General features: G+C 42.5%; 1 protein-coding gene across 1 annotated transcript in view; it reads right to left on the reverse strand.

The window, feature by feature from the left end:
- Positions 1-13,350, reverse strand: part of nudt13 (nudix (nucleoside diphosphate linked moiety X)-type motif 13) — a 35,188-nt gene extending 21,838 nt beyond the window's left edge. The window contains exons 1-3 of the mRNA XM_084330999.1: positions 13,273-13,350; positions 12,473-12,583; positions 4,309-4,451 (exon numbers count right to left, since the gene is read on the reverse strand). Of these exons, the coding sequence (XP_084187125.1) occupies positions 4,309-4,451; positions 12,473-12,555 (226 nt within the window). The 5' untranslated portion in view covers positions 12,556-12,583; positions 13,273-13,350. The remainder of the gene's footprint in view (positions 1-4,308; positions 4,452-12,472; positions 12,584-13,272) is intronic.
- Between the last annotated feature and the right edge of the window lie 11,977 nt (positions 13,351-25,327).

Here is a 25,327-nt window from a genome sequence, read left to right on the forward strand (position 1 = left end):
AGCTAATTGATATGGTAGATGCTAGATCACACGTGAGTTATCAATGGTCACTTTTTGGCCAAGCCGCAACTCATCATAATTTCCACCTTAAACGTTGTTTATAAACCTATCCCTAACCCGACCTTAACCACTCCCATTACATTGTATTGTTGTTTATGCTGCTATTTTAAGTTGCATAGTTGATGTTGGCAGATAAACATTCACAATATCAGGGTTTGGGACCCTCTTCACGATCTGAATCATGGTCAGATGACCATCAAGAAACCTGGGCCCTCATGTATCAACCTGACTTACGCACAGATATGTGCTTAAGCCGTGCGTACGACCATTCCTAAGCTAAGTGTGGGATTTATCTATTTGAACTTTGTGCGTATATTTAAGCACAGGTCGGACCATGCTTAGCTGACGCCCTGTGGTAGAATATGGGGACTGCAGACGGACGGCATAGATCAGTTGCATGCATTAGTTTCAGCGCGGAAATAAGCTTGACTGACGTGTTCTGTATGACCCCCGTAATTCATTATAGTTCATTGTGAAATAGCGATATTAGTGTAATTATTGTCAAACCCTAAATAGCATGTGGAATAGGTCTTTCTCTCCGAATGAATGCAGGTTTATATATATAGCGTTATCGGGTGCACTGACTGCGCTCGCAGGAACTGTTTTCAGAGATAGCATCAGATAGGGATGAATGAATGAATGAGGGGCAGTCTAATTGCAGAGAGAACATAATATTAACTAGAGTCCACTACCCGAGACACCTCCTTCATTTGTACCGCAATTTGGGACCCAAATTGGAGCTATAAGCTTAAAAGCTTTTCCGTGCTTATTTGAGAAGGTCCAGCTGCAGAGCCGGAGAGACAGACAGCAGAGAGACAGGCAGACAGACAGATAGACACTGTTCCACAGTGTGTGTGTGTGACCACTAGTCTCCTAGTAGAGACCCCCCCCCCTCTGGACCCCCCCCCCCCCTCTGGACCACCTCCTAGTAGAGACAAGTTTTCTGAAATGTATGTTTATATATGCAAATGAGGCACTTCCCCATTAAATATGTTGACATTTATGGATGCAATAAGGCAAAATGAAGTAAAATAAACAACTAAATGTGTGTTATTGACGTTTTATTGTCACTAGTTTCATAGAAGACATGTTTAGGAAGCAAAATATAAGGGCGGCTAGGTGGTGTAGTGGGCAAGGCACTCGCCACCAGTGTGGAGACGCTAGGATTCGCGTGTTCGAATCCAGCTCTCCACATTGTTTTCAGTTTAGCTGGTCGTCCGCAGTAATACACATTGGCCGTATTACGGGGAGGGAAAACTGAAGGGTGGGGATCGAACGTTGTGAACAAGCGACTCCTACAAGTCGGTTGGTGCGCCTGCGCAGTAGAATCAGAAAGTGTCGGGGGCAGCGTGAGCCTCCCACGCGTTACTCCTCGACACTGAGAGATCGAGCTGCGCAGGTGAAAAGATGCGACTGCTGTTACCTCAAGTACCGGAGGGGACTTGTGCTATGTATGACTTAGTCCACATTGCAGCCGGCTTGTGGGAGGCAAGAAACAGCGTTCGTGACAGGGGAGGGTTGAATTGGATGATACGAAATTGGGATGGGAGAAAATATAGAAAAAATGGGAGAAAAAGTGGATCAAAAAAAAAAGGAAGCAAAATATAACAAAATCTCAAAATCAACAAAAAAAGTATATTTGCCTATTCACCTGCAGTGTCTCGCCTTAATCCTTATCTTCGTCTTCTTCCTAGAGAGGTCTCTACTAGGAGGTGGTCCAGAGGGGGGGGGGCTGAGTCTCTACTATTAGACTAGTAGTCACACACACGCATGCACGCACACACACACACACACACACACACACACACACACACACACACACACACACACACACACACACACACACACACACTGTGGAACAGTGTCTGTCTGTCTGTCTGTCTCTCTGCTGTCTGTCTCTCTGCTGTCTCTCTCAAAATAGTATAAGTGCTATCTTGGACCTGAGAGTTGCTCTCCGGCTCTGCAGCTGGACCCTTCTCAAATCAGCACGAAAAAAGCTATAAGCTTATAAAACGATTTAATATGCTAAACTTCGTTTTAAATTCTTTAATTCACTTTTGTTTATTTCATAAAGATTTTCCCGACATAATGCTACCTGCCCCGACCAGATCCGTGACTCTGTTGCGATACAGATGAATTATCTACGCAGAAAGCTTATAAAACGATTTAATATGCTAAACTTTGTTTTTAAATTCTTTAATCCACTTTTGTTTATTTCATAAAGATTTTCCCGACATAATGCTACCTGCCCCGACCAGATCCGTGACTCTGTTGCGATACAGATGAATGATCTACTCAGAATAGTATTATAAAGTGGCTATCTTTTATGCTGTAGATCACTGCTGGTATGTGCGTGCAGAACCTTTATTTCAGCGGGGACTGTAGTATTTATTTGACGTTACTGTACAATATATGTGTATTAAAAGACGGAGCTGTCTTTTATTGTATTATAATAATTATTAATATTAAAAATAAATTAAGAAAGACATTCTTATTCCAGCATGCATTAATGACACTAACGGGCAACGGCAAAACAGTGGTTAATGGTCTTTATTAGTGTTTGCGGTGTCCAGGCAGCAATGGTCTTTTAGGAAGTTAATAGATATAATATCCGACAGTGTACAACACCCTCGGCTTAGTCCACTTTTCCACATTTCATGGGGGTGGTCCATTACCGTATATGGTTAATCGGGGCGGTTCTGGTATGCAAATACGTGAAAGTGTGCACGAGCCTCGTCGTAGGACCAAGGTGATATTTATCATGACAGGTGTGCGTAGGACCTGTGTACGCACGTGTGATGAATCCCGTTTTTTTTGTGCGTGCACACATTCTAAGATCTGTGCTTAAGTATGGAAATAGAACATTTTCTACGTCACGTTGATGAATGAGGGCCCTGGACTTATACTGACAAATATATTTTAAAGTTAAAGTCTGTTGTAATAGAATTACTAAGAGTAATAAGAAAAGGTCTGGGACCTTGAACATAAAGACTGATAAGGACACAAGAGCAGTAGATGACTGTAAGTCAAGATTAACAATACAAGAAATACAATGACAAAGTGATATTGGTCACAAGATGTTGGGATTTGAATTGTTATTACCTGCATTGATTTTACCCTTTTTCTTATTCTCTGCATAGTTTTTTTTAATGTTAATTTTATATTTATTTTACTGCTGTGAGGCAGAATGTAAACATTTTATTCCAAGCCATGAGATCTAGCATCTACCTATTGATATTAGCAAACACTGCAACAGGAAATACATTCATTTAGAACATTCATGTTGTCCAGTTTGAAAAGGTCTTTAGCAGGATGATTAACATCTGGCTAAGAAGAAGAAGAAGAAGAAGAAGAAGAAGAAGAAGAAGAAGAAGAAGAAGAAGAAGAAGAAGAAGAAGAAGAAGAAGAAGAAGAAGAAGAAGAAGAAGAAGAAGAAGAAGAAGAAGAAGAAGAAGAAGAAGAAGAAGAAGAAGAAGAAGTGTGTGTTCCATAACCTTGAGTCTTTGTGTTCCAGTACCTTTAGTCGTTAGGTATGTGTGTTCCAGTACCTTTAGTCGTTAGGTATGTGTGTTCCAGTACCTTTAGTCGTTAGGTATGTGTGTTCCAGTACCTTTAGTCTTTAGGTATGTGTGTTCCAGTACCTTAAGTTTTAGGTATGTGTGTTCGATAACCTTTAGTCTTTAGGTATGTGTGTTCCAGTACCTTTAGTCTTTAGGTATGTGTGTTCCAGTACCTTTAGTATTTATTTAGGTATGTGTGTTCCAGTACCTTTAGTCTTTAGGTATGTGTGTTCCAGTACCTTTAGTCTTTAGGTATGTGTGTTCCAGTACCTTTAGTATTTAGGTATGTGTGTTCGATAACCTTTAGTCTTTAGGTATGTGTGTTCGATAACCTTTAGTCTTTAGGTATGTGTGTTCCAGTACCTTTAGTCTTTAGGTATGTGTGTTCCAGTACCTTTAGTATTTAGGTATGTGTGTTCCAGTACCTTTAGTCTTTAAGTATGTGTGTTCCAGTACCTTTAGTCTTTAGGTATGTGTGTTCCAGTACCTTTAGTATTTGTGTTCCAGTACCTTTAGTATTTAGGTATGTGTGTTCCAGTATCTTTAGTCTTTAGGTATGTGTGTTCCAGTACCTTTAGTCTTTAGGTATGTGTGTTCCAGTACCTTTAGTATTTAGGTATGTGTGTTCCAGTATCTTTAGTATTTGTGTTCCAGTACCTTTAGTATTTAGGTATGTGTGTTCCAGTACCTTTAGTCTTCAGGGCTGGTAGTTTCAACACCCCCCTCTCTGTGTTCTGAAGCAGAGGAGCCAGCTTGTGGTAGAGGAAGACGTTACCAGTCTGTAAGGCTTCCAGACAGGCCTCATCCTCCCCCCTCAGCCTGTTCAGATACCTGGAACACAGAGAGATATCAGCCTGTTCAGATACCTGGAACACAGAGAGATATCAGCCTGTTCAGATACCTGGAACACAGAGAGATATCAGCCTGTTCAGATACCTGGAACACAGAGAGATATCTGCCTGTTCAGATACCTGGAACACAGAGAGATATATCAGCCCGTCCTTCCCCCCCCAAGGGCAGCCGGGAGGCTTGTATCCTTCCGGCAAGCAACAAGCCCTTCCGCGTTGCTCTGATTGGCCAGCGATCTTCTACGCTCGTTTCCCCCCTACGCCGGTAACGTGTGCATGCACATTTTGCACACGCTCATACTTAGACAAACGCACGCAATTGGCACAAGTGTAAATTATGCATTAGTCACTACTCTCTATATTGACGTGATTCCATCAACACATAGGTAATATTAACCCATTCTCCACCGATGACGTGTTTACACGTCATTCTCCGCCATGCGTAATCTGCCAATGACGCCTAAAGGCGTCTTTGAGATCAATATTTCATATTTTCGTGATGGTATTCACATTTCACCCACGGAGTCTTGGCTGGTGTTGTAGGACTCCGCTCAACTCTGCAAAGCTTCAATACCGCCACCTGGTGGCCGATCGGCGAGTTGCCAAAACCGGATGTGGCCGGAAGTGCTTAGTCCGTCCCCTATTCCGTCCGGGCCACTCGCTATCGCTCGCGGGACTCTATCCAGACACCAGCAGATGACCAGTCATGACGTTTAGGATCATGTACAGTTGAAATTTTTTATATAACGTTGATCGGTATCAAACTGCATTTGATCATCTAATATATGCATTTATGGCTATATCTCACGTTCTATGAAATACAGCAGAAAACGATAAAAACATATTTATACTCTGTACGGTATTTTAGTATGAATGTGTGAATGAAAAAGTAAAACGTTCCTACATCCTGAACGATAGATAATTGATGTTGAATGGGCCATAGTAATGTCAATTTAGCAATACAATTTAAAAAGTTATAGCCCTGCAAAGAAGGTGAACATCTCCATAGACAAATAGTGCTGGCAGAGAGGCTACAAGGATGGATATAAGCTCCAGCAGAGAATGGGTTAATAGGTTTTGCCGCCGCGGCATTATGCATTCGTCACTACTCTCTATATTGACGTGATTCCATCAACACATAGGTAATATTAATAGGTTTTGCCGCCGCCGCGGTAGATAATAATAAGAATAATACTTAGACAAACGCACGCAATTGGCACAAGTGTAAATTATGCATTCGTCACTACTCTCTATATTGACGTGATTCCATCAACACAGGTAATATTTAGATCACAGGCTGGTCATGCATAATCTCGCCCACCAGGCTGTAAAAATCATCAACTTATTGCCATCATGGACCAATAACAGAACAGATTGACAGGTGGTGACAAAGCACAAGACTAGGCATTTATTTAAAAAACATACATACCCTAACCACGTAACAGATATTTAAAAGGTAATTAACAGGCATGTTCTGCAACATATATCCACTCTTGAACAATCAATCAATGTGCATGAGATGAGGTTCTATATGTAGAACATGGTACAGTAAGTGGGGAGTGTAAACAGTGATTCAAACCCCCTCAATGTACAGTTTCTGCACATTGATGCTTTATACTAGTTCAAGACAGTAGAGCTTGAGTACTTTCGATAGGGCTTTGATTCAAATCCCCTCAATGTACAGTTTCTGACAGCTGGGCTGTGTTGTCACGCGAAATAACGTTATGAATAAAACGCGAAATAACATTATATAACGTTATGTTATATAACGTTACAATGTACAGTTTCTGACAGCTGGGCTGTGTTGTCAGTGATAGCAGTGATCGTCCATCTTAGTTAGTTAGGCGTTGGAGTATATAGCGCGGCATATATTGATGCAGGTAGGTATTATCTGATGCAGCTAGGTATTATCATGCTAATATGGCGTGTTCTGCGATACCCACTTATTATTATTAACCTGCGTGTGTGCGAGCGTTGCTAATATGGCGTGTTCTGCGATACCCATTTATTATTATTAACCTGCGTGGTTATTATTATTAACCTGCGTGGGGGGCTTGCCTTCGCGGCTCATGCGCATGCGCGCTCGCACAGGTGTAGGGGGGATTATCGCGGCTCGCGTAGCCTCATGCACATGCGCGCTCGCGCGGGCGTAGGGGGGAAACGAGCGTAGATCGCTGGCCAATCAGAGCAACGCGGAAGGGCTTGTTGCTTGCCGGAAGGATACAAGCAGCCGGGAGCAGACATGGGTTGACACCCGGGAACCAATCCAAGTGCAACTGTCTGTCTTCAGTCAGGGACATGACAGCATTAGCGATCTGTTCTGCATGTTTTTATCTCTTTTTCAGGAGGGGAAACCCTTGCGAGCATGGGGAGATAGGGGTGGGGGAAAAAATCGATACGTAGTAGTATCGCGATACTTTGCGTGGCGATACTGTATCGATACAGGGACGCCAAGAATAGATGTTTAATTATTCATAAAAAAATTAAAAATTAAAATAAATTGTATAAGGAAGTTGCATTGTTCATTTCAATACCTGTAATAGTACAGTAGTCCACACACACGCACACATGTGCATTCAGTTAAGTTGGAATATGACTGTAATACAAACAGTTCAGTTTGTCAGGTACATGCAACACAGATTACAGTGTTTACATCTGTCTGCTTGAGAAAATACGATGTCCTGCAATAAAAATGATTGAAGTGAGATGAACAGACTGAACTTTATTTTATTAGATAAAACATGTTGACAAAGTTTTACTTTGCAGTTGAAAAAAGATAATAAATAAAATTTGATAAAAAAAAGTTTTTTTTAATTAAATTCGATTAATTAAATTAGTATCGCGATACTATCGTATCGTGACGCAAGTATCGTGATAGTATCGTATCGTGAGGTCTCTGGCGATTCCCACCCCTAGGAGATACCCCACCTGGGTAACTGGCAACACGGCAACCTGGTCCCCAACCGGGAATCGAACTCAGCACCTTCTTGCTGTGAAGCGACAGTGTTAACCACTACAGCTCTGCCACCTGACTGACTTGACCTTGTTTAAAAACATGACCTGACTCAAAAACATGACCCGACTCAAAAACATGACCCGACTCAAAAACATTACCTGTCTCAAAAACATGACCGACTCAAAAACATGACCGACTCAAAAACATGACCTGTCTCAAAAACATGACCGACTCAAAAACATGACCGACTCAAAAACATGACCCGACTCAAAAACATGACCTGTCTCAAAAACATGACCGACTCAAAAACATGAGTTGCACTTGGATTGGTCCCCTGACTCATAAACATGACCTGACTTGACTTGACGAGCTGAAAGTCCATTATATTGTTTTCATAATCGTTGGAAACCAAAATCATTATTGAAATACATGTTGATGAATTACCCAGCCCTAATATAGACTTGCATTGCTCTAACTAGGCTCTAACTATGCGGCACGGTGGTGTAGTGGTTAACACTACATATCTAGCCGGTTAGACTACTGTAATGCACTTTTCACAGGTCTCCCTAAGAAAACCACAGAGAGGCTTCAGCTAATCCAAAACTCTGCAGCCCGACTGCTAACTAGAACCAAAAGGAGAGAGCACATTAGTCCAGTCTTAGCTGCTTTACACTGGCTTCCTGTAACATTTAGAATTGACTTTAAGGTCCTTCTCCTTACATACAAAGCTCTAAATGGACAGGGACCTAGCTACATCGCCAACACTCTAATAAATTACACACCAGCAAGAACACTGCGATCATCAGCTGCTGGACTACTAGAGGCTCCCAGAAACAGTCAAAAGAGGATCGGTAATGCAGCCTTTATCAACTATGCCCCAAAACTGTGGAACAAACTACCCCAAAACATCAGAGAAGCCAACTCGCTAGACATCTTTAAAAGACAGCTTAAAACCTATCTCTTTGCTCAGGCATTTCACTGTGGGGTAATGCAGGCAAATATCTGAAGATAGATATCTGCTACCACCTAGTGGCAAGGGTAAATATTATTATAGAAACATCAGGGATATCCTGACACAAATTGTACTTACCTGCACTATTCTTACCCTGCCTACTTTTATACACTGCCTATCAAATTTATGTGTCGGTTATCACACTTTTTACTTCTTACTGATGACTATTTTTAAACTGAATCATTTTAAACTAATTTTATTATTTGTATTACTGAATCAAACTGTAAACAGAGCTATATTCTTACCCTACCTACTTTCATACACTTCCAATGAAATTCATATATATGTTAGAGTGATGCCTTGTTGTGAGGAGAAGATGACTTTTGACCTAAATCTAGCAAAGTTGTTTACCATTCCAGTTAGGTACATCGTGCCAAGGTTGATTCTCCTAACTGGGCCATTTTCATCTGATTGAACAATCTTATCACAGTTTTTACTGTAACCTTGCTATTTACATTTTAAATTTTTATGCTTGCTTATGCCTGTAATTTTTACTGTTGTTGTATGTCTGTTCTATTTTATAATTTATAATTTTTTAACTTAATCATTTTAAACTATTTTATTATTTGTATTACTGAATAGAGAGCCTATTAGGATGCTAGATCCTAATGTGAAACACTGTGATTTACCATACCTTGCTATGCTCGCTTATGCCTGTATTTTTTACTGTTGTGAAGCACTTTGAACTGCAACCTCTGTATGAAAAGTGCTATACAAATAAAGTTATTATTATTATTATTATTATTATTATTATTATTAACACTGTCGCCTCACAGCTAGAAGGTTGTGGGTTCGATTCCCACTTGGGGACCAGGTTGCGTCTATACTTTCCGAAACGGAGCTCGGTTTCCGGGTTCCTCTGATTGGCCGCGACCCCCATGTGACCCGCACTAGCACGCCGCCTTATCATCCGCTGCCGCTGCCGCTCGCTCCTGTGTTTGACGCTCGCTTCCTGAGTCAAGAAACGCGCCACTCTGATTCAAGAAACGCGCTGTTGGTAACACCACCCACTTCAATGACAGAGCTCTCTTGTTTAATAATATTGTCGCGTCATCTTAATATGCTGCTAATGCAGTTATCAGCTGTATTTGGCATAGACGCCTGAGTCAAGAAACGCAGTCATCTTAATCTTAATATGCTGCTTATGCAGTTATCAGCTGTATTTGGCATAGACGCCTGAGTCAAGAAACGCAGTCATCTTAATCTTAATATGCTGCTTATGCAGTTATCAGCTGTATTTGGCATAGACGCCTGAGTCAAGAAACGCAGTCATCTTAATCTTAATATGCTGCTTATGCAGTTATCAGCTGTATTTGGCATAGACACCTGAGTCAAGAAACGCTATTGTCGCGCCGCCACTCTGAGTCAAGAAACGCAGTCATCTTAATATGCTGCTTATGCAGTTATCAGCTGTATTTGGCATAGACGCCTGAGTCAAGAAACGCTATTGTCGCGCCGCCACTCTGAGTCAAGAAACGCAGTCATCTTAATATTCTGCTTATGCAGTTATCAGCTAGCTGACTAAATGTAAATCTTATGCAACGCCAGTCAAGAAACGACCGCCTCAGCAGCATCACGCATCAACTGTAATGTGGAGTGGACTTCATATTTACAATTAGCATTTTATAAAGTAGAACTGTAATGTTTACTTTCTCTACATTCTCTACTGTTCACTAGTTTTACCATATTTAAATTACTGTGCTGAAGTCTGGGGAAACAATTATAAGTCTACACTACAACCACTTTTTATACTCCAAAAAAGGGCCATAAGGATAGTTCACATTGCAGGTTATCGTGATCACACTAACATATTGTTTTTGGAGTCAAAGACATTGAAGTTAAATGATCTTGTGGAATTTAAAACGGCACAATTAATGTATAAAGCAAAAAGTCATGGACTTCCAAGAAACATTCAAGAATTGTTCTTTGATAGGGAGGGGGGTTATAATCTGAGGGGAGAACACAATTTAAAAGTGCTAAATGTACGCACTACCATGAGAAGACACTGCATCTCGATATGTGGAGTGAAACTGTGGAACAGTCTAAATGTGGTGCTAAAGAAATGTCCAAACATGAGACAATTCAAACTGATGTATAAGGAAATGATGTTCACAAGGTACAGGGATGAGGAAGGGACTTGATATTCACGGGTGTTTAAATTTTTTTTTTCATGTTTTACATATATAGTTTTTGTTTTTTTGTTTTGCATATGTATATATATATATATATTTTTTTTTTTTATGTTTTAAAATAGTACACTCATTTGAGTAGTGGAAAAGGGGTAGGATTAAATAAGTGTATACTTCTTCCTACTCCTTTTCGAACATGGAGATTGAGTTGTGTTTTGCTTTTGTTATTGTTTGTTTGTATTCTTTGCATGTTCGAAATAAAGATTTAAAATAAAAAATCAAATCAGTCAGCGCTAAGTGCAGCATAAAGTCAAGTCCATGCCGCTTCTGCCACGCACACGTCAACACACAGGCGAGCGTCAACACACAGGCGAGCTGTAGCGGCAGCGGTGGATAAGGGGGCGTGCTAGCGCGGGTCACGTGGGGGTCGCGGCCAATCAGAGTAACCCGGAAACCGAGCTCCGTTGCGGAAAGTATAGACGCGACCAGGTTGCCGTGTTCCCAGTTACCCAGGTGGGGTATCTCCCGGGCCGCGTGTAGCTTATTCCCAGCGGGAAGAGTACGTCGCGTGCTTCCGCGTTTTCTCTGATTGGCCATGACGCCCATGTGACCACGGCAGCGCGAGAGAGCTGCAGCGCGGAAATAGGCTGTCTATTGCCTCGCGCTGCAGTGCGGAAATAGGCTGTCTATTGCCATTCTCTAAGACAAACTCTAACCTTAACCAGCTCCTTAACAGCGCCTAAACTTAACCCTTCTAACCATAACCAACTCCGAAACAATGCCTAACCTTAACCTTAACCATGCCTAACCTTAACCTTAACCATAACCAACTCCGAAAGAATATTGCCATTCTCTAAGACAAACTCTAACCTTAACCAGCTCCTTAACAGCGCCTAAACTTAACCCTTCTAACCTTAACCAACTCCGAAACAATGCCTAACCTTAACCTTAATGCCTAAACTTAACCGGCGAAAGAATGCACGTTAAAAAAAATAATAATAATTTTACCAACGGACCGCAGGACCGCAGCGCTGCCAGTTGAGCTAAGCTTCGAATGAAAATCATCAGGGATTACGGCTACATAATGCCGCAAGCTCTGCCGCAAGCTCTGCCGCTCCGCTCCGCGGCTCCGCTCTGCGGCTGCCGCGCCTGCCGCGGGGCGTGTCGCAGCCAATCAGGGAAAACGCGGAAGCACTCGGGCGTATTCTTCCTCTGGGAATAAGCAATAAGCTCCCGGGCCTTTCTGTGTGGAGTTTGCATGTTCTCCCCGGGAAGGGTTTCCTCTCCTGATAAGATAAACCCAATGGAAAAACATGCACAACAGATCGCTAACGCTGTCGCGTCCCTGACGAAGACGGACAGGAGCACTTGGATTGGTCCCCGAGCGTGGCGCTTGCCGCAGCCCTTGTCTGCTCCTGGCTGCCCTTGGGGGGAAGGACGACGGGATGGGAGGTGCAGAGAACATTTCGTCAGCGACTCAGTGCAATTGTGTTCCTGTGGGTCGCCCAGCGCATGTGTGTGTGTTAATCTGATGACAAATAAAGACTTGTACTTATAATATACATATTACAGTATATTCTATACAACGATGACAGTCTCTGATTCTATTTATTGTAACCCTTCACCAGCTGCATCAGCACAACATACTTCTTTGTATACTTCCAGTTGTTTAACCCTTTCACTGCTGCACTACCAAACGGTTAACCCTTTCACTGCGACAATACACAGGTTAACCCTTTCACTGCCATACTACAGAAAGTTAACCGTCAGTAGTGTGATAGTAAAGGGTTAACCTTCTGTAGTGTGGCAGTGAAAGGTTTAAAGGAACACACAAACATTAAGGGAATGTCTGTTGGGTATGGCAAACCCAGCCATAATGCTGCTGGCTCCTCTGAGAGGGAACTCACCTCATCCGGGCTACATAGCTGGAGCAGGAACGAGACAGTGTCCATCGGCTGGCAGTCAGGAGGATACTGAGAGGCCTCAACATGGTTACTGGACGACACGCTTCAGTCACACTAAAAAACAGACACCACGCAATAGATGACAACATGACACATTTATTTCCTGATGCAATGCAAGGAAACTATAAAAGAAGGAAGGGTCATCAGTCACGTCACTGTGTAGCACTAAATGGAAAGATGGGTGAGTGTGTAGTGGCCATGTGTAGTATGACGGTAATAACAGTACAAATTGTAATACAATCCAAACTTTAAAGGAAATCTAGAAAGCTCTCAAATTAATGGAGGAATATGGACCAGCTAGTTGTTGGCCAAAAAATTGTAGGCTATAGTATATATTATACCTATTATTTACAAAATAGAGTTCAACGGTTATATCCAAACTGTATAGTAGGGGACTGTCAAAGTTAGCCTAAAATGCTTGATTTCGTTGCATAAGTTAACACACATTGACCGTATTACTTAGCGCATGTCCATGACTGTTATCGTTATAACGTCGAATCCGACTCATTCCGATATCAATTCACCTTGTCTTACATAAGTTGTTCTGCGCATTTGAATGGTTGTCCTTCCTCGGTTCAGTTTATGTAGGTTACGTGCAACCGTACAGGCTGGTACAGCGTGTACACAAAAAAGGCACAACATGCATTCCATAGGACTTCAAAAATGGAGGATGTTTCGTAAGCCTCTCTATTCTTTTCTCTTGCTAACCATAGATATATATATGTTCAGTTCCGAACTCCCACCTCGAATAATAACAGCATAGGCGCAGCGAATTCCTTCATGGTACAAAGAGTGCGCTCCCTGTACGCGCGTCGTTCCCTGCCCCTCCCCTCTACATGTGCGAAATCACATTATCAGCTCATTATATCATAACGCTGGGCGTCATCTCACAGGGAAAACGCTTATCCTGGGTGTATATAGATCAGCTAAAACGCAACTTCCAATGAGGGCACCCCCTCCCTGACTCCAATAGTATGCAGCTGCAGAACGGAACAGTAGCGGCGGGTTGAGGCCCCGGCGGGCTGAGACCCCGGCGGGCTGAGACCCCTCGCTTCCATTGGCTGATTTTGGTCACGTGACCGTCCCACCCAATGGCTGAATTGGAGTGTTGCACTGCGGGCATTGGCTGATTTGGGTCACGTTGCACTGCGGGATTGATTGATTGATTGATTGATTGATTGATTGATTGATTGATTGATTGATTGATTGATTGATTGATTGATTGATTGAAAACTTTATTAACAGATTGCAGAATGGGTACAGTGACCGATAGATTGATTGATTGATTGATTGATTGGTTGATTGATTGAAAACTTTATTAACAGATTGCAGAATGGGTACAGTGACCGATTGATTGATTGATTGATTGATTGATTGATTGAAAACATTATTAACAGATTGTAGAATGGGTACAGTGACCGATTGATTGATTGATTGATTGATTGAAAACTTTATTAACAGATTGTAGAATGGGTACAGTGACCGATTGATTGATTGATTGATTGATTGAAAACTTTATTAACAGATTGTAGAATGGGTACAGTGACCAATTGATTGATTGATTGATTGATTGATTGAAAACTTTATTAACAGATTGCAGAATGGGTACAGTGACGTCACAGGCCCGGATTGATTGATTGATTGATTGATTGATTGATTGATTGAAAACTTTATTAACAGATTGCAGAATGGGTATAGAGGTGTGATAGGTGTGATAGGTGTGATAGGTGTGAGAGGTGTGATAGGTGTGATAGGTGGGATCGGTGTGATAGGTGTGATAGGTGGGATTGGTGTGATAGGTGTGATAGGTGTGATAGGTGGGATCGGTGTGATAGGTGTGATAGGTGTGATAGGTGGGATCGGTGTGATAGGTGTGATAGGTGTGAGAGGTGTGATAGGTGTGAGAGGTGTGATAGGTGGGATCGGTGTGATAGGTGTGATAGGTGTGATAGGTGTGAGAGGTGTGATAGGTGTGATAGGTGGGATCGGTGTGATAGGTGTGATAGGTGAGATCGGTGTGATAGGTGGGATCGGTGTGAGAGGTGTGATAGGTGTGATAGGTGTGAGAGGTGTGATAGGTGTGATAGGTGTGATACAGTGACCGTCACAGGCCCGGATTGATTGATTGATTGATTGATTTATTGATTGATTGATTGATTGAAAACTTTATTAACAGATTGCAGAATGCAGTACAGCTCAATACACACAATTGTTAAGGGGATGCAGACCATGCAGTACTGTTACATTTGTGACACACAGTAAATATATACAAGGGGGAGGGAACTGTACATTTATGATGAATTGAAAATGGGGGACCCTGATGTAAACAAGACGGAAGTCTTTCTCTGGTCTGCATCCCCTTAACAATTGTGTGTATTGAGCTGTACTGCAGATATATTTCAATTGCCTTACTTATTTACATAAGTATTATAGGCCTACAGCAGTATTGTACAGACAGTAACTATAGAGAGTGTGCTGACCTACGGTGTGTCTGTGTGGTTCTCCAGCTGCACAAAGGCAGAGCAAGAGGCTCTACAGAGGGTGGTGAAGGCGGCAGGCAGGATCGTCGGGACTCCTCTATCAAACATCACCTCCGTCTTCACCTCCCGCTGCCTCCACCGCTCCAAGTGTATCATCAAGGACCAGTCTCACCCAGCACATCACCTCTTTCAGCTCCTTCCCCCAGGGAGGAGATACCGGTCCATACATGCCAAGAGTTCAAGATTTAAGAACATCTTTTTCCCCCAAGCAGTCAGACTGTTAAACGCTCATTGACTGTCCCCTCACGTGCACCATGCACTTACCTGGACTTGTTAATCACTGTTACCAAGTCATCATGCACTTTATTTAAAGGGGAACTATCTTATAAATGGCCTTTTTGAGTGTTTAGCATTGTTTCCTAGCTATGTGAACTTATATTAATATGATCTATGTCTCAAAATTCTCATATTGGCGCATTCTTCCAATTCTCCTCTCACAATATTCACCCTCACTGAACTGAGTCGTTTGAAAATGTGCCTATATGTGATGTCATATAGTCACTGCTGCATGTTAATGTTGAGATAGACGACGACGCTCCGCAGTGGTTTAGGTGCCGCCCTGCAGCCCAGGCTCAAAACAGCTCGAGATCTTGAGGTAGAAAAATGCTGTTTTTGAGGACTTGATTAGAAATACAAAACAATGAATAAAAAAAATATATATATTACAGAGGTGTTCCATAGACTCACAGGAATTGTGTAAAAGTGCCCAAATAGTGAAAGAAATAGTAAAATAGTTCCCCTTTAAAATATTCTGTTATGTACAGTGTTATATGTGTTGTTCATGTATGTATATATTGTACTACGGTCTGTGGGAGCTCCCCTGAAATTTCGCCTATGAAACTTAACATTCAGACAAAGTCACAGAAGATTACAGACTGTATTAAGCCCAAACTGAGTAAAAGATCACGTTCTGACATTGAAGATGCAGAGGAAGCTTCATTGGAGGAAGCGCTGACAATAAGAGAGGTTGACATGAATCTAACATTACAGGCCATCAATAAGAGACTTGATAAACTGGATATGTTGGACTTGATGATGCAGGAAATTAAGAGCCTCAAAGAAAGCTTGGAGTTCAGTCAGAGACAAATTGATGAGCTGGTCAAGGATAATGCTGAGCTGAAAGGAAAGGTGGAATACATGGGAAACAAAGTAGACATAATTGAGATAGACAACAGGAAGTTGAAGGAATCTCTTCTGGATGTACAGTGTAGGTCTATGCAAGACAATCTGGTTTTTACAGGGATAGCAGAGAAGGAGAGCAAGGACTGTGAAACAGTCATAAGGGAGTTTATGTCAGACCAGCTAAGACTGCCTAGGGACACTGTTCAGAACATCACCTTATAGAGTACACAGAATGGGGAAACCCTCAGGGGACAGACCACGGGCAATAGTGGCTCGTTTTGAGCATCAAAAGCAGAAGGAGCTTGTCAAGGGTAGGGGCAGGGAGTTAAAGAACACCACCTTTGGCATGAACGACCAATTTCCTCCCGAGATCAATGGAAGACGTAAGCTATTATATCCTATCATGAAAGAACATCGAAGCCTAAACAAACGTGTTGGTGGATAGACTATATATCAACAACCAACTGTTTAGGGACTCCAGTATCACTCCCTGGTTATTCTGAAACCCATTGAGACTATTGCTTTATGGTCGGTAGGCCTACTGATACTTCCTGTATTAAGCTAGGCTTGCATAAGGGTTTGGTTATAGCACATATCAATGTGTGTAGCCTGAGAAATAAGATACAATAACTTCCTTACAATAACCATATAATATATAAATAGCCAACTAATAGGAAATAGGAGTAATTCCAGATATTGATACATACATTGATGAATACAAAAACGGGGCTAATTGTATGGCAAAACTTTTATTTTATAAACGGAAAGGTCAAAATAAACACAACACATGATGTATTCTTAATCTTACTAATAGGCTACATAAATGCCTAAGAACAGTTTAATAAACCAATCATATGGCGAATCGACATGGGTTTAATGCGTACACCCCCCTCCCCTCCCCCCCAGTATCGCTGCAGCATACGATGAATCACGATGGCGTTTATTCTTTGAAAACAAAACAAAGTTTCATCTATTATTATTACACAGTAATTAAGATAAATAATTTTATCCAAGCGGCGTGTAATCCTCTTCCGTTCACGTCGCACTTTCCCCTCGAAGAGGGCAGCAGGAGGTCGCAGAGGTCAAGAGAGACGGATCGGTTCTCCGTCGCCGTGGTCCAGAGAGGAAGGGAAGGTGTGCGATGTGGACGGAGGGGGTTCAGTCCTGCGTCAGAAGAAGCAGCGGAGTGCGTGTAGAGTAGAGGACAGGGCCTGCAGTGCTACTGATTCAGTTTAGTAGTATAGGCCATATTCCTGGTGTTCCTCTGTCCAGCGATGGCCTTCTTGGTAATCATCCCCCGATATTCCATCACACATCAGCTGTTCTGAAACCTTAAAGAGGAAAACAAAAAAAACATTTAGTTTGAAGGTAGAATCTGTAACGTCACCAAACAGTGACCTCTTCAAGTTCAAGTTTCAAGTTTGTTTATTAGTTGTCATAGTAAAATACAGAATACATTATCATGAAATGCTTTTTCCTGTATGAGCCCCTGGGAGTGTGCTAGATAAAAATAGATAAAACGTATCAAATAGACAAAGTTAAAAGTACATGAAATAAAGTGTTCAGTCAATATATACATATATACAATATACAATACAGAGTAAAAAGAGTAACAGTGAGGTACAATGCAGAAATGGGATGAGGTAAAACTTAGGGTAAGGTGCAATGAGGTATGAATTGTAGTGCAAATCTCTTTGTTAATAAATATAAATTAAATTGTGTTAAAGTGTCTAAAGTGGGTGTTAAGGTGAGTGTTTATTTAATTTTTTTTAATAATGTTTTTGGTAGGTTTTTATTTGTTTGTTCCACCGGGTAGTCCGGCAGAGGGAGAGAGCGAGGAAGAACGGGAGACAGAGCGGGGGGAAGACATTCGGCAAAGGACGCCGGGTCCGGGAATCGAGCCCGGGTCGGCCGCTTCGCGACGCAGTGCGTTAGATGGGTCGCCACTTGGGTGCCCAAGGTGAGTGTTAAAGTGAGTGTGTGCATGTGGATGTGTGTGCTGTGAGTGTAGTCATGATGGGTTGTTAAATAGTGTCATTGTCGTTGACCATCCTGATGGCCTGGGGATAGAAGCTCCTTCTGAGTCTCTCTGTACTGGCCATGAGACTCCGGTAGCGCTTGCCTCTACTGTATCTTATTGCAAAGTGAATTTCTCCAGACCTCTCTTGGCAGAGGTGAGGCCAGCAATGGGAACCCCCCCCCCCCCCCCCCCCACCAGTCAACTCCAACCCACTCATACAGAACCAAGCATTTCACTGTAATGTACATGTCAGTGTTGTAGTCGAGTCACAAAATCTTGAGTCCGAGTCGAGAGTCCCCAGTGTTCGAGCACGAGTCCAAGTCCCGAGTCACCAAAGAAGAGCCAGAGTCGAGTTCGAGTCGAGTCCCCATTACCCTAGTCCGAGTCATCGAGGTTGAGTCCACTCCACTCTGGCAGTCAAAGAGCTGACATGCAAATAAAAAAAGGTCTACGTTAAACATAAATGACACAGCGGTCACCGTTTCAAAGGGAGTTTATTTACTTTGTGACACAATAGCCAAACAAAATGCACTAGCCATCAATATCGTATGGCAAATGATTAGGGCCTATTACAATAATTCTTTTAATATAAATAACTGTATTTATCAATTAACAAGTCTCAATCCTCGTCTGCACCTTCCGAGTCCGAATGCAGTCGATGCTCGAGTCCAAGTCCAAGTCTGAGTCATCAGTGCTCAAGTCGAGTCACGAGTCCTGAAAATCAGTCCAGTACTACAACACTGGTATGTACCTTATATATGTGTGACAAATCAAACAAAACTTGATTTCTGATTCCTGACCCCTGACCTGCATGCAAGGACACTTGACAAAGGCCACAGGCCAAAACGTTGTGTTATAGTAAATTAAACTTGGGAACACGGCAGACGGTGTGCTGACTTTTTTTCCACAACCTTGCATAGTAGTAAAGACATATTAGTATAGTAGGAAGAGAGCATGATAGTATAAGACAGTAAGAAGGTTACTGTTTATTTATAAATTTTTTCTCATTTCATTGAATTAATTTCATTCTCATATTGATTGAAGAAGTGTGTCGATGGCGACAGTTCAGGCTTCTTCTCACTGGCTTTGCTCCGAGTATCTCGCCAGGTGCAGAGACGCCAGACTATGCTGTTCATGATGATAATAATAATAATAATAATAATAATAATAATAATAATAATAATAATAATAATAATAATAATAATAATAATAATAATAATAATAATAATAATAATAATAATAATAATAATAATAATAATAATAATAATAATAATAATAATAATAATAATAATAATAATAATAATAATAATAATAATAATAATAATAATAATAATAATAATAATAATAATAATAATAATAATACGCTTTATTCTCCCGTGGTTAGTGAACCCCTGGGGAGAGCAGAGGCATGTCATTGAAGGTGTTGTAAAGATGTTTTTATGTAGATATTTTACTTATTTTGATCTATGTACGAGTTATCTTACTGGAGGTACCATTGAATGTATGTATTATTTCTATATGATAACAGTAAAAGTGGACTTAAAGATGCTAAGAGAGAGATAAGGGGAGGGGGGTATACTTGTGTACACTTGTGGAGAAAAGGAACAAAAAATAATTGATGGCAATGAAAACCTGACTTGTGTACTGTAAAACCCAATACAAATATTGTTTAAAATAAAAAAACAAGAGCAAGACGCTTAACCCCTAACTGCTCCCGATGAGCAGGTTGGCACCTTGCGTGGTCGCCTCTGCCGTCGGTGTGTGAATGTGTGAATGAAATGTGAGGAACAAAAATTGTAAAGCGCTTTGGATAAAAGCTGCTATATAAATGCACCATTTACCATTTAATGTATATATTCATTATGACGTTAGATCATTCTTGGTATAAAAAGCATCCATTATAGATCCAGTATAACAGTATGGAGTAGGGATGCACCGATCCGATATTGATATCGGATATCGGCCCCGAAAATAGCTAGATCGGGTATCGGAGACACTTTAAATATATATATTTTTATTGTTTTTTATATGTTTATATTTAATTTAATAATAAATAACAATTCAGTACATTTATATCTATGTCAAGTCTGATGTTGCCTTGCACAAAATAATGATCCCAGTCTCTTCCACACAGTGAGGCATACAGTTTATTAATTGAACAATGGGTATCGGATCGGTACTCGGTATCGGCCGATACCCAAAGCCCAGGTATATCGGTATCAGTATCGGGACTGAAAGAGTCGGATCGGTGCATCCCTATAGTATGGAGTACCTGGCTAATGAATGTCCCGGGCTCATCCTGAACACAGCCCAGGTGGAACCCGAACCCGGTCTCCTCTCTGTCCAGGACACAGAGTCGGGGACAGGGGAGGGAGACGTGCTCTCTGCCTCCGTGTCCCTTCTGGTCGTCCAGGCGGCGGGACACAGTCTTTACCCTGTCGTCCTTCTTTGGCAGGTAGACCTCATGGAACAACAGTGGAGATATGCCCAGCTATACAAGAGGAAGACAGGCGATCAGAGATGAGTTAGACATGTCCTGTTACTTAAACTACTACAGTAGGTAGAGATGTAATGTTATATAATATATTAGACATGTAATGTTATAATACTACAGTATGTTAGAGATGTAATATTATATATTATATATTAGAGATGTAATGTTATAAACGGGGCTACCGTGGACAGGGTGAGCAGCTTCAAGTACCTGGGGGTCCACATCTCAGAGGACCTGACATGGACAACACACATAGACGATAGCGGCACGTGGTGTAGTGGTTAACACTGTCGCCTCACAGCAAGAAGGTCCAGGGTTCGATTCCCGCTTGGGGACCAGGTTTCCATGATGCCAGTTACCCAGGTGGGGTATCTCCCAGGCCTTTCTGTGTGGAGTTTACATGTTCTCCCCGTGCTCGCAAGGGTTTCCCCCCCGATAAGATAAACCCAATGGAAAAACATGCACAACAATAGATCGCTAACGCTGTGGCGTCCTTGACGAAAACGGACAGGAGCACTTGGATTGGTCCCCTGGCGCGGCTCACGTTGACGCCTGTCTGCTCCCGGCTGCCCTTGGGGGGGAAGGACGACGGGATGGGTTAATCGCAGATACGAATTGCATGTGTGCCGATTGATGACCTCTGAGCAGTCCTAAATTATTATTATTATTATTAGACTCAGTCGTAAAGAAGGCGAAGCAGCGCCTCTACCACCTGAGACAGTTAAGGAAGTATGTATGTATATACACTCTTTTTCTAGACACTTTTTGTAGCACAAACCCATTCTGCAATCTGTTAATAAACTTTTCAATCAATCAATCAATCAATCAATCAATCAATCAATCAATCAATGGGTACAGTACAGTACAGCTCAATACACAATTGTTAAGGGGATGCAGACCAGAGAAAGACTTTCGTCTTGTTTACATCAGGGTCCCCCATTTTCAATTCATCATATGACATACATGACATACAGATAGACAGTACTGCTACATCTATACATTTATGACATACACAAATACAGTACTGTTTGTGATACAAAAAGGGTCTAAAAAAGAGAGTATACATTTGAGGGGGAAGAAACTGTACATTGGAGGAGGTTGGGTAGGTGGGATGGGGAAACTGTACATTGGAGGAGGTTGGGGGGGCATGTGGTAAACATGTTTATCTTTTAATTTAGTTTTGAATGACCAATTGAAGCTCTGACATACCTGCGGTGCAGCGAGGGGCGAGGGGTCCAGACGCGGACGGCCGTGTTGCGTTCCGCTCAAAGGGCAGCGTCTTGTACTCTGTGTTGCACCGCCACTCGGGACAATAATACGGCCCGGTCGTGGAGTCACTCCACAAGTCTCCAATACAGCGCTTGCAGAACCGATGCTTGCACTTCAACGTGATCGGGTCCCGATATGTATAGCTACACAAAGGACACGAAGGACACGCCGCAGGGGTGTCCAAAGATGCCCCCATTTTGTTTACAAATTTTACATAGTGTTCACTTTCACTTCAGTGTTTTGGTTAGCCCAAATCACGTGACCCAAATCAGCCAATGGAAGCGAGCGTCCTCAGCCCGCCGGACCTCAGCCATTGGGTGGGACGGTCACGTGACCCAAATCACGTGACCCAAATCAGCCAATGGAAGCGAGGGGTCTCCGCCCGCCGGACCTCAGCCATTGGGTGGGACGGTCACGTGACCCAAATCACGTGACCCAAATCAGCCAATGGAAGCGAGGGGTCTCAGCCCACCGGGGTCTCAGCCCACCGGGGCCTCAACCCGCCGCTACTGTGGTGGTTCGGGCGTTCTGCAGCTGGAAGCATCTCCCTGACCCCCTGGCACTGGCGCGCACGCTTCCCACCCACGTGGGGCATGAGTGAGCGGAGTTTCCTGCGGATAATACATACATACATGTTATATAAAAAACTCCACCCACTTGGCAGATAAACAAATGCAAAACAGCTTATTAAAATACCATGTATACTCTCTGTCAGGATCTATGGGTAAGAGTACTGTATATATTTCATATCATATATGTCACAAATGTAACAGTACAATATACAGGTGTATGCAGGGGTGCAGTCGTAATATCAGAACTGCCTGGACGCCAGGGCGGTCAGGTGGCGTAACGGAGATTGCGATCGTCACCAAACCCCGGAGCGGCTAGATTCGCCTGTTCGAATCCAGCTCACAGCTCCGGGGTTGTCACCAGCTTGGCTGGCCGTTCACACTAATACAATTGGCAGTATTAGAGGGTGGGAGAAGCTGGCGGGGTGGGTCCGGGTCGTTGTAAACAGCGACTCCTACAGTTAGGTCGGGGCGCCTGTTAAGCGCGGATAGGACTTGAGTGGGATAGTGTGATCCTTCCACACGCTACGCCCTCTCAATGAGAATCCGCGCTGCCAGGTGAAAAGAAGCGGTTGATTGGCTGGACGTGTGTCGGAGGAAGCACGTGATAGCCTCCACTCTCCCAGAGCGACTGTCGGGGGTAAGTGCGCAGCGACCAGGAAGGGGATTGGGAATTGGCATAACGACTAACATTGGGATGGGAGAAAATCGGAGGAAAATGGAGGGGGAAAAAGATTAAAAAAAAGAAAAAAAAAAAAACTGCCTGGACGCCACGTGCACGCGCACTCCCGCGCATACATGTTCATGAATTGAAAATGGGGGACCCTGATGGAAACAAGACAAACGTCTTTCTCAGGTCTGCATCCCCTTAACATTGTGTGTATTGAGCCGTACTGTATTGTACCCATTCTGCAATCTGTTAAATAAAGTTTTCATTCATTCATTCATCCCTCGCGTGAGCACAGAACAGATGATTATTATGCATAAATAGTAGGAAACATGTTTGTATAGGAAATTACTAGTTTTAGTTTAGTTTTTGTAAATATTGCCTTGAAATAGAGAAGCTGAAAAAGGTAGCAGGATGTAGCCTTCAATATATAAAGAAATTATATTGTCAACAAATATGGTTGAAAAACAAACAATGTTTTAAATGTAATTGTAGTTACAATTTCTTTAATTGAATTAACTAAAACTAGAAAAGTAAATACAAACTAAATTAACAATGTAACTTAGTTTACAGAAGAGATCAGAGGCTCTGTGTATGATTGTTAGTAACTGTCTAACTGTACATGGCTGTTTACTCTAGTAACTGTTTACCTGCATATATATATATAATTGTCTCCACCAGTGACTGTCTAGTTGCATATATATCTGTTCCCACTGGAGGGCGCTCTAGGCGGAGCCACCCAGGTACTCTACCTTATGGCGAGTATAAAAGCAAAGGTATCCACCCATTTCGTTCTTTCCCCCAATGTCTCTCAGTGAGAGAAGACTTGTGTTACTGCTGCTTACCATGTGAATAAAAGAAGTCACGCCAGTTCAGGCTCAAGATAGAAACCATGCCTCTTGACCACATTATTGTCGCCCTATAGTTGAATTCTGTTAACAGACAGTTTCCTTCTGAAGCACAACTTAATGCCTCATCCTTCCAGTCAGGACCATTTGTCACATAGTGAGAGCTCCACAGATCAAGCAAGCCCCCACAGGGCTTGTATTTTGGTTTTGCACTTCTCGTTCTTTGTTATGTTATTGGTATCCTATTATTATGCAAAGTCTAGGTGATAGATAAGTGCCGGTACTTGGCGCATGGCGCGACGAGTCCAGTGAAAGTTGTGAACGCATTTTTGTGTGCGCGTACTTCTGCTCAGAAAACTGCTGGGACGGCGTGGTATGCCGAGTGGGACCACCACTGCACCACTGCCTGTATGTCATGTATGTCCCTATGCCATAAATGTCATGATGTCATATATGTTGTGTATGTCATAAATGTCACTGAATTGAAAATGGGGGACCCTGATGTAAACAAGACAAACGTCTTTCTCTGGTCTGCATCCCTTAACAATTGTGTGTATTGAGCCGTACTGTATTGTACCCATTCTGCAATCTGTTAAATAAAATGTTCATTCATTCATTCATTTGAACACTTAATTTTGCACTATATATTAAATGAGTGGGCCTCGCATAGCCTAGTGGGTGTGTGTATTGACAAAAAAGGAAAAAATTTGCGCGCTCCGCGGAACATTGCATACCCAAATATTAATCTCACCCGCCACCTATGAGCGACGGTTATTGCGGGCATATCACTGCAGACGGCAAAACATTGATTATGTATTAATAATAGGTGAACGGTTACGGGTGGCCCGAGGTCTACCCTCTGTTCCACACGCCCCCCAAAAAACTACCAGCGTGGTATTTTAATAAGCCGTTTTGTATTTGTTTATCTGCCAAGTGGGTGGAGTTTTGTGGCTGGCGTGCATTGGTTTAGCTTGTCCTTGTGGATATACGTTTTTCATATAGCATGCTGGCTATATGATGGTATCATCGCTGCTGGTTGTTTTTCATCGTATCCGGGGTGTGGGGTCATGAGGGGATGAACTGATGAACCCCTCCTCCCCTTTTTTCTGATTGGTCAGGGGGTTGGGCCTTCTGTACTTCGGGCTTCCTGTCGCACTGTTTGGTCAGCGCGTCACAGGGTAGGGAGAGGGGGGGGGTGTTCCCTGGTCCCACGCCATTTTTGGCCAGGTGGGTCACGGAATTCCCCCCGCCATAGAGTAAGTCACTGGG

The sequence above is a fragment of the Notolepis coatsorum genome (assembly GCF_963971535.1).
Source record: "Notolepis coatsorum genome assembly, chromosome: 15".
Classification (NCBI taxonomy): Eukaryota; Metazoa; Chordata; class Actinopteri; order Aulopiformes; family Paralepididae; genus Notolepis; species Notolepis coatsorum.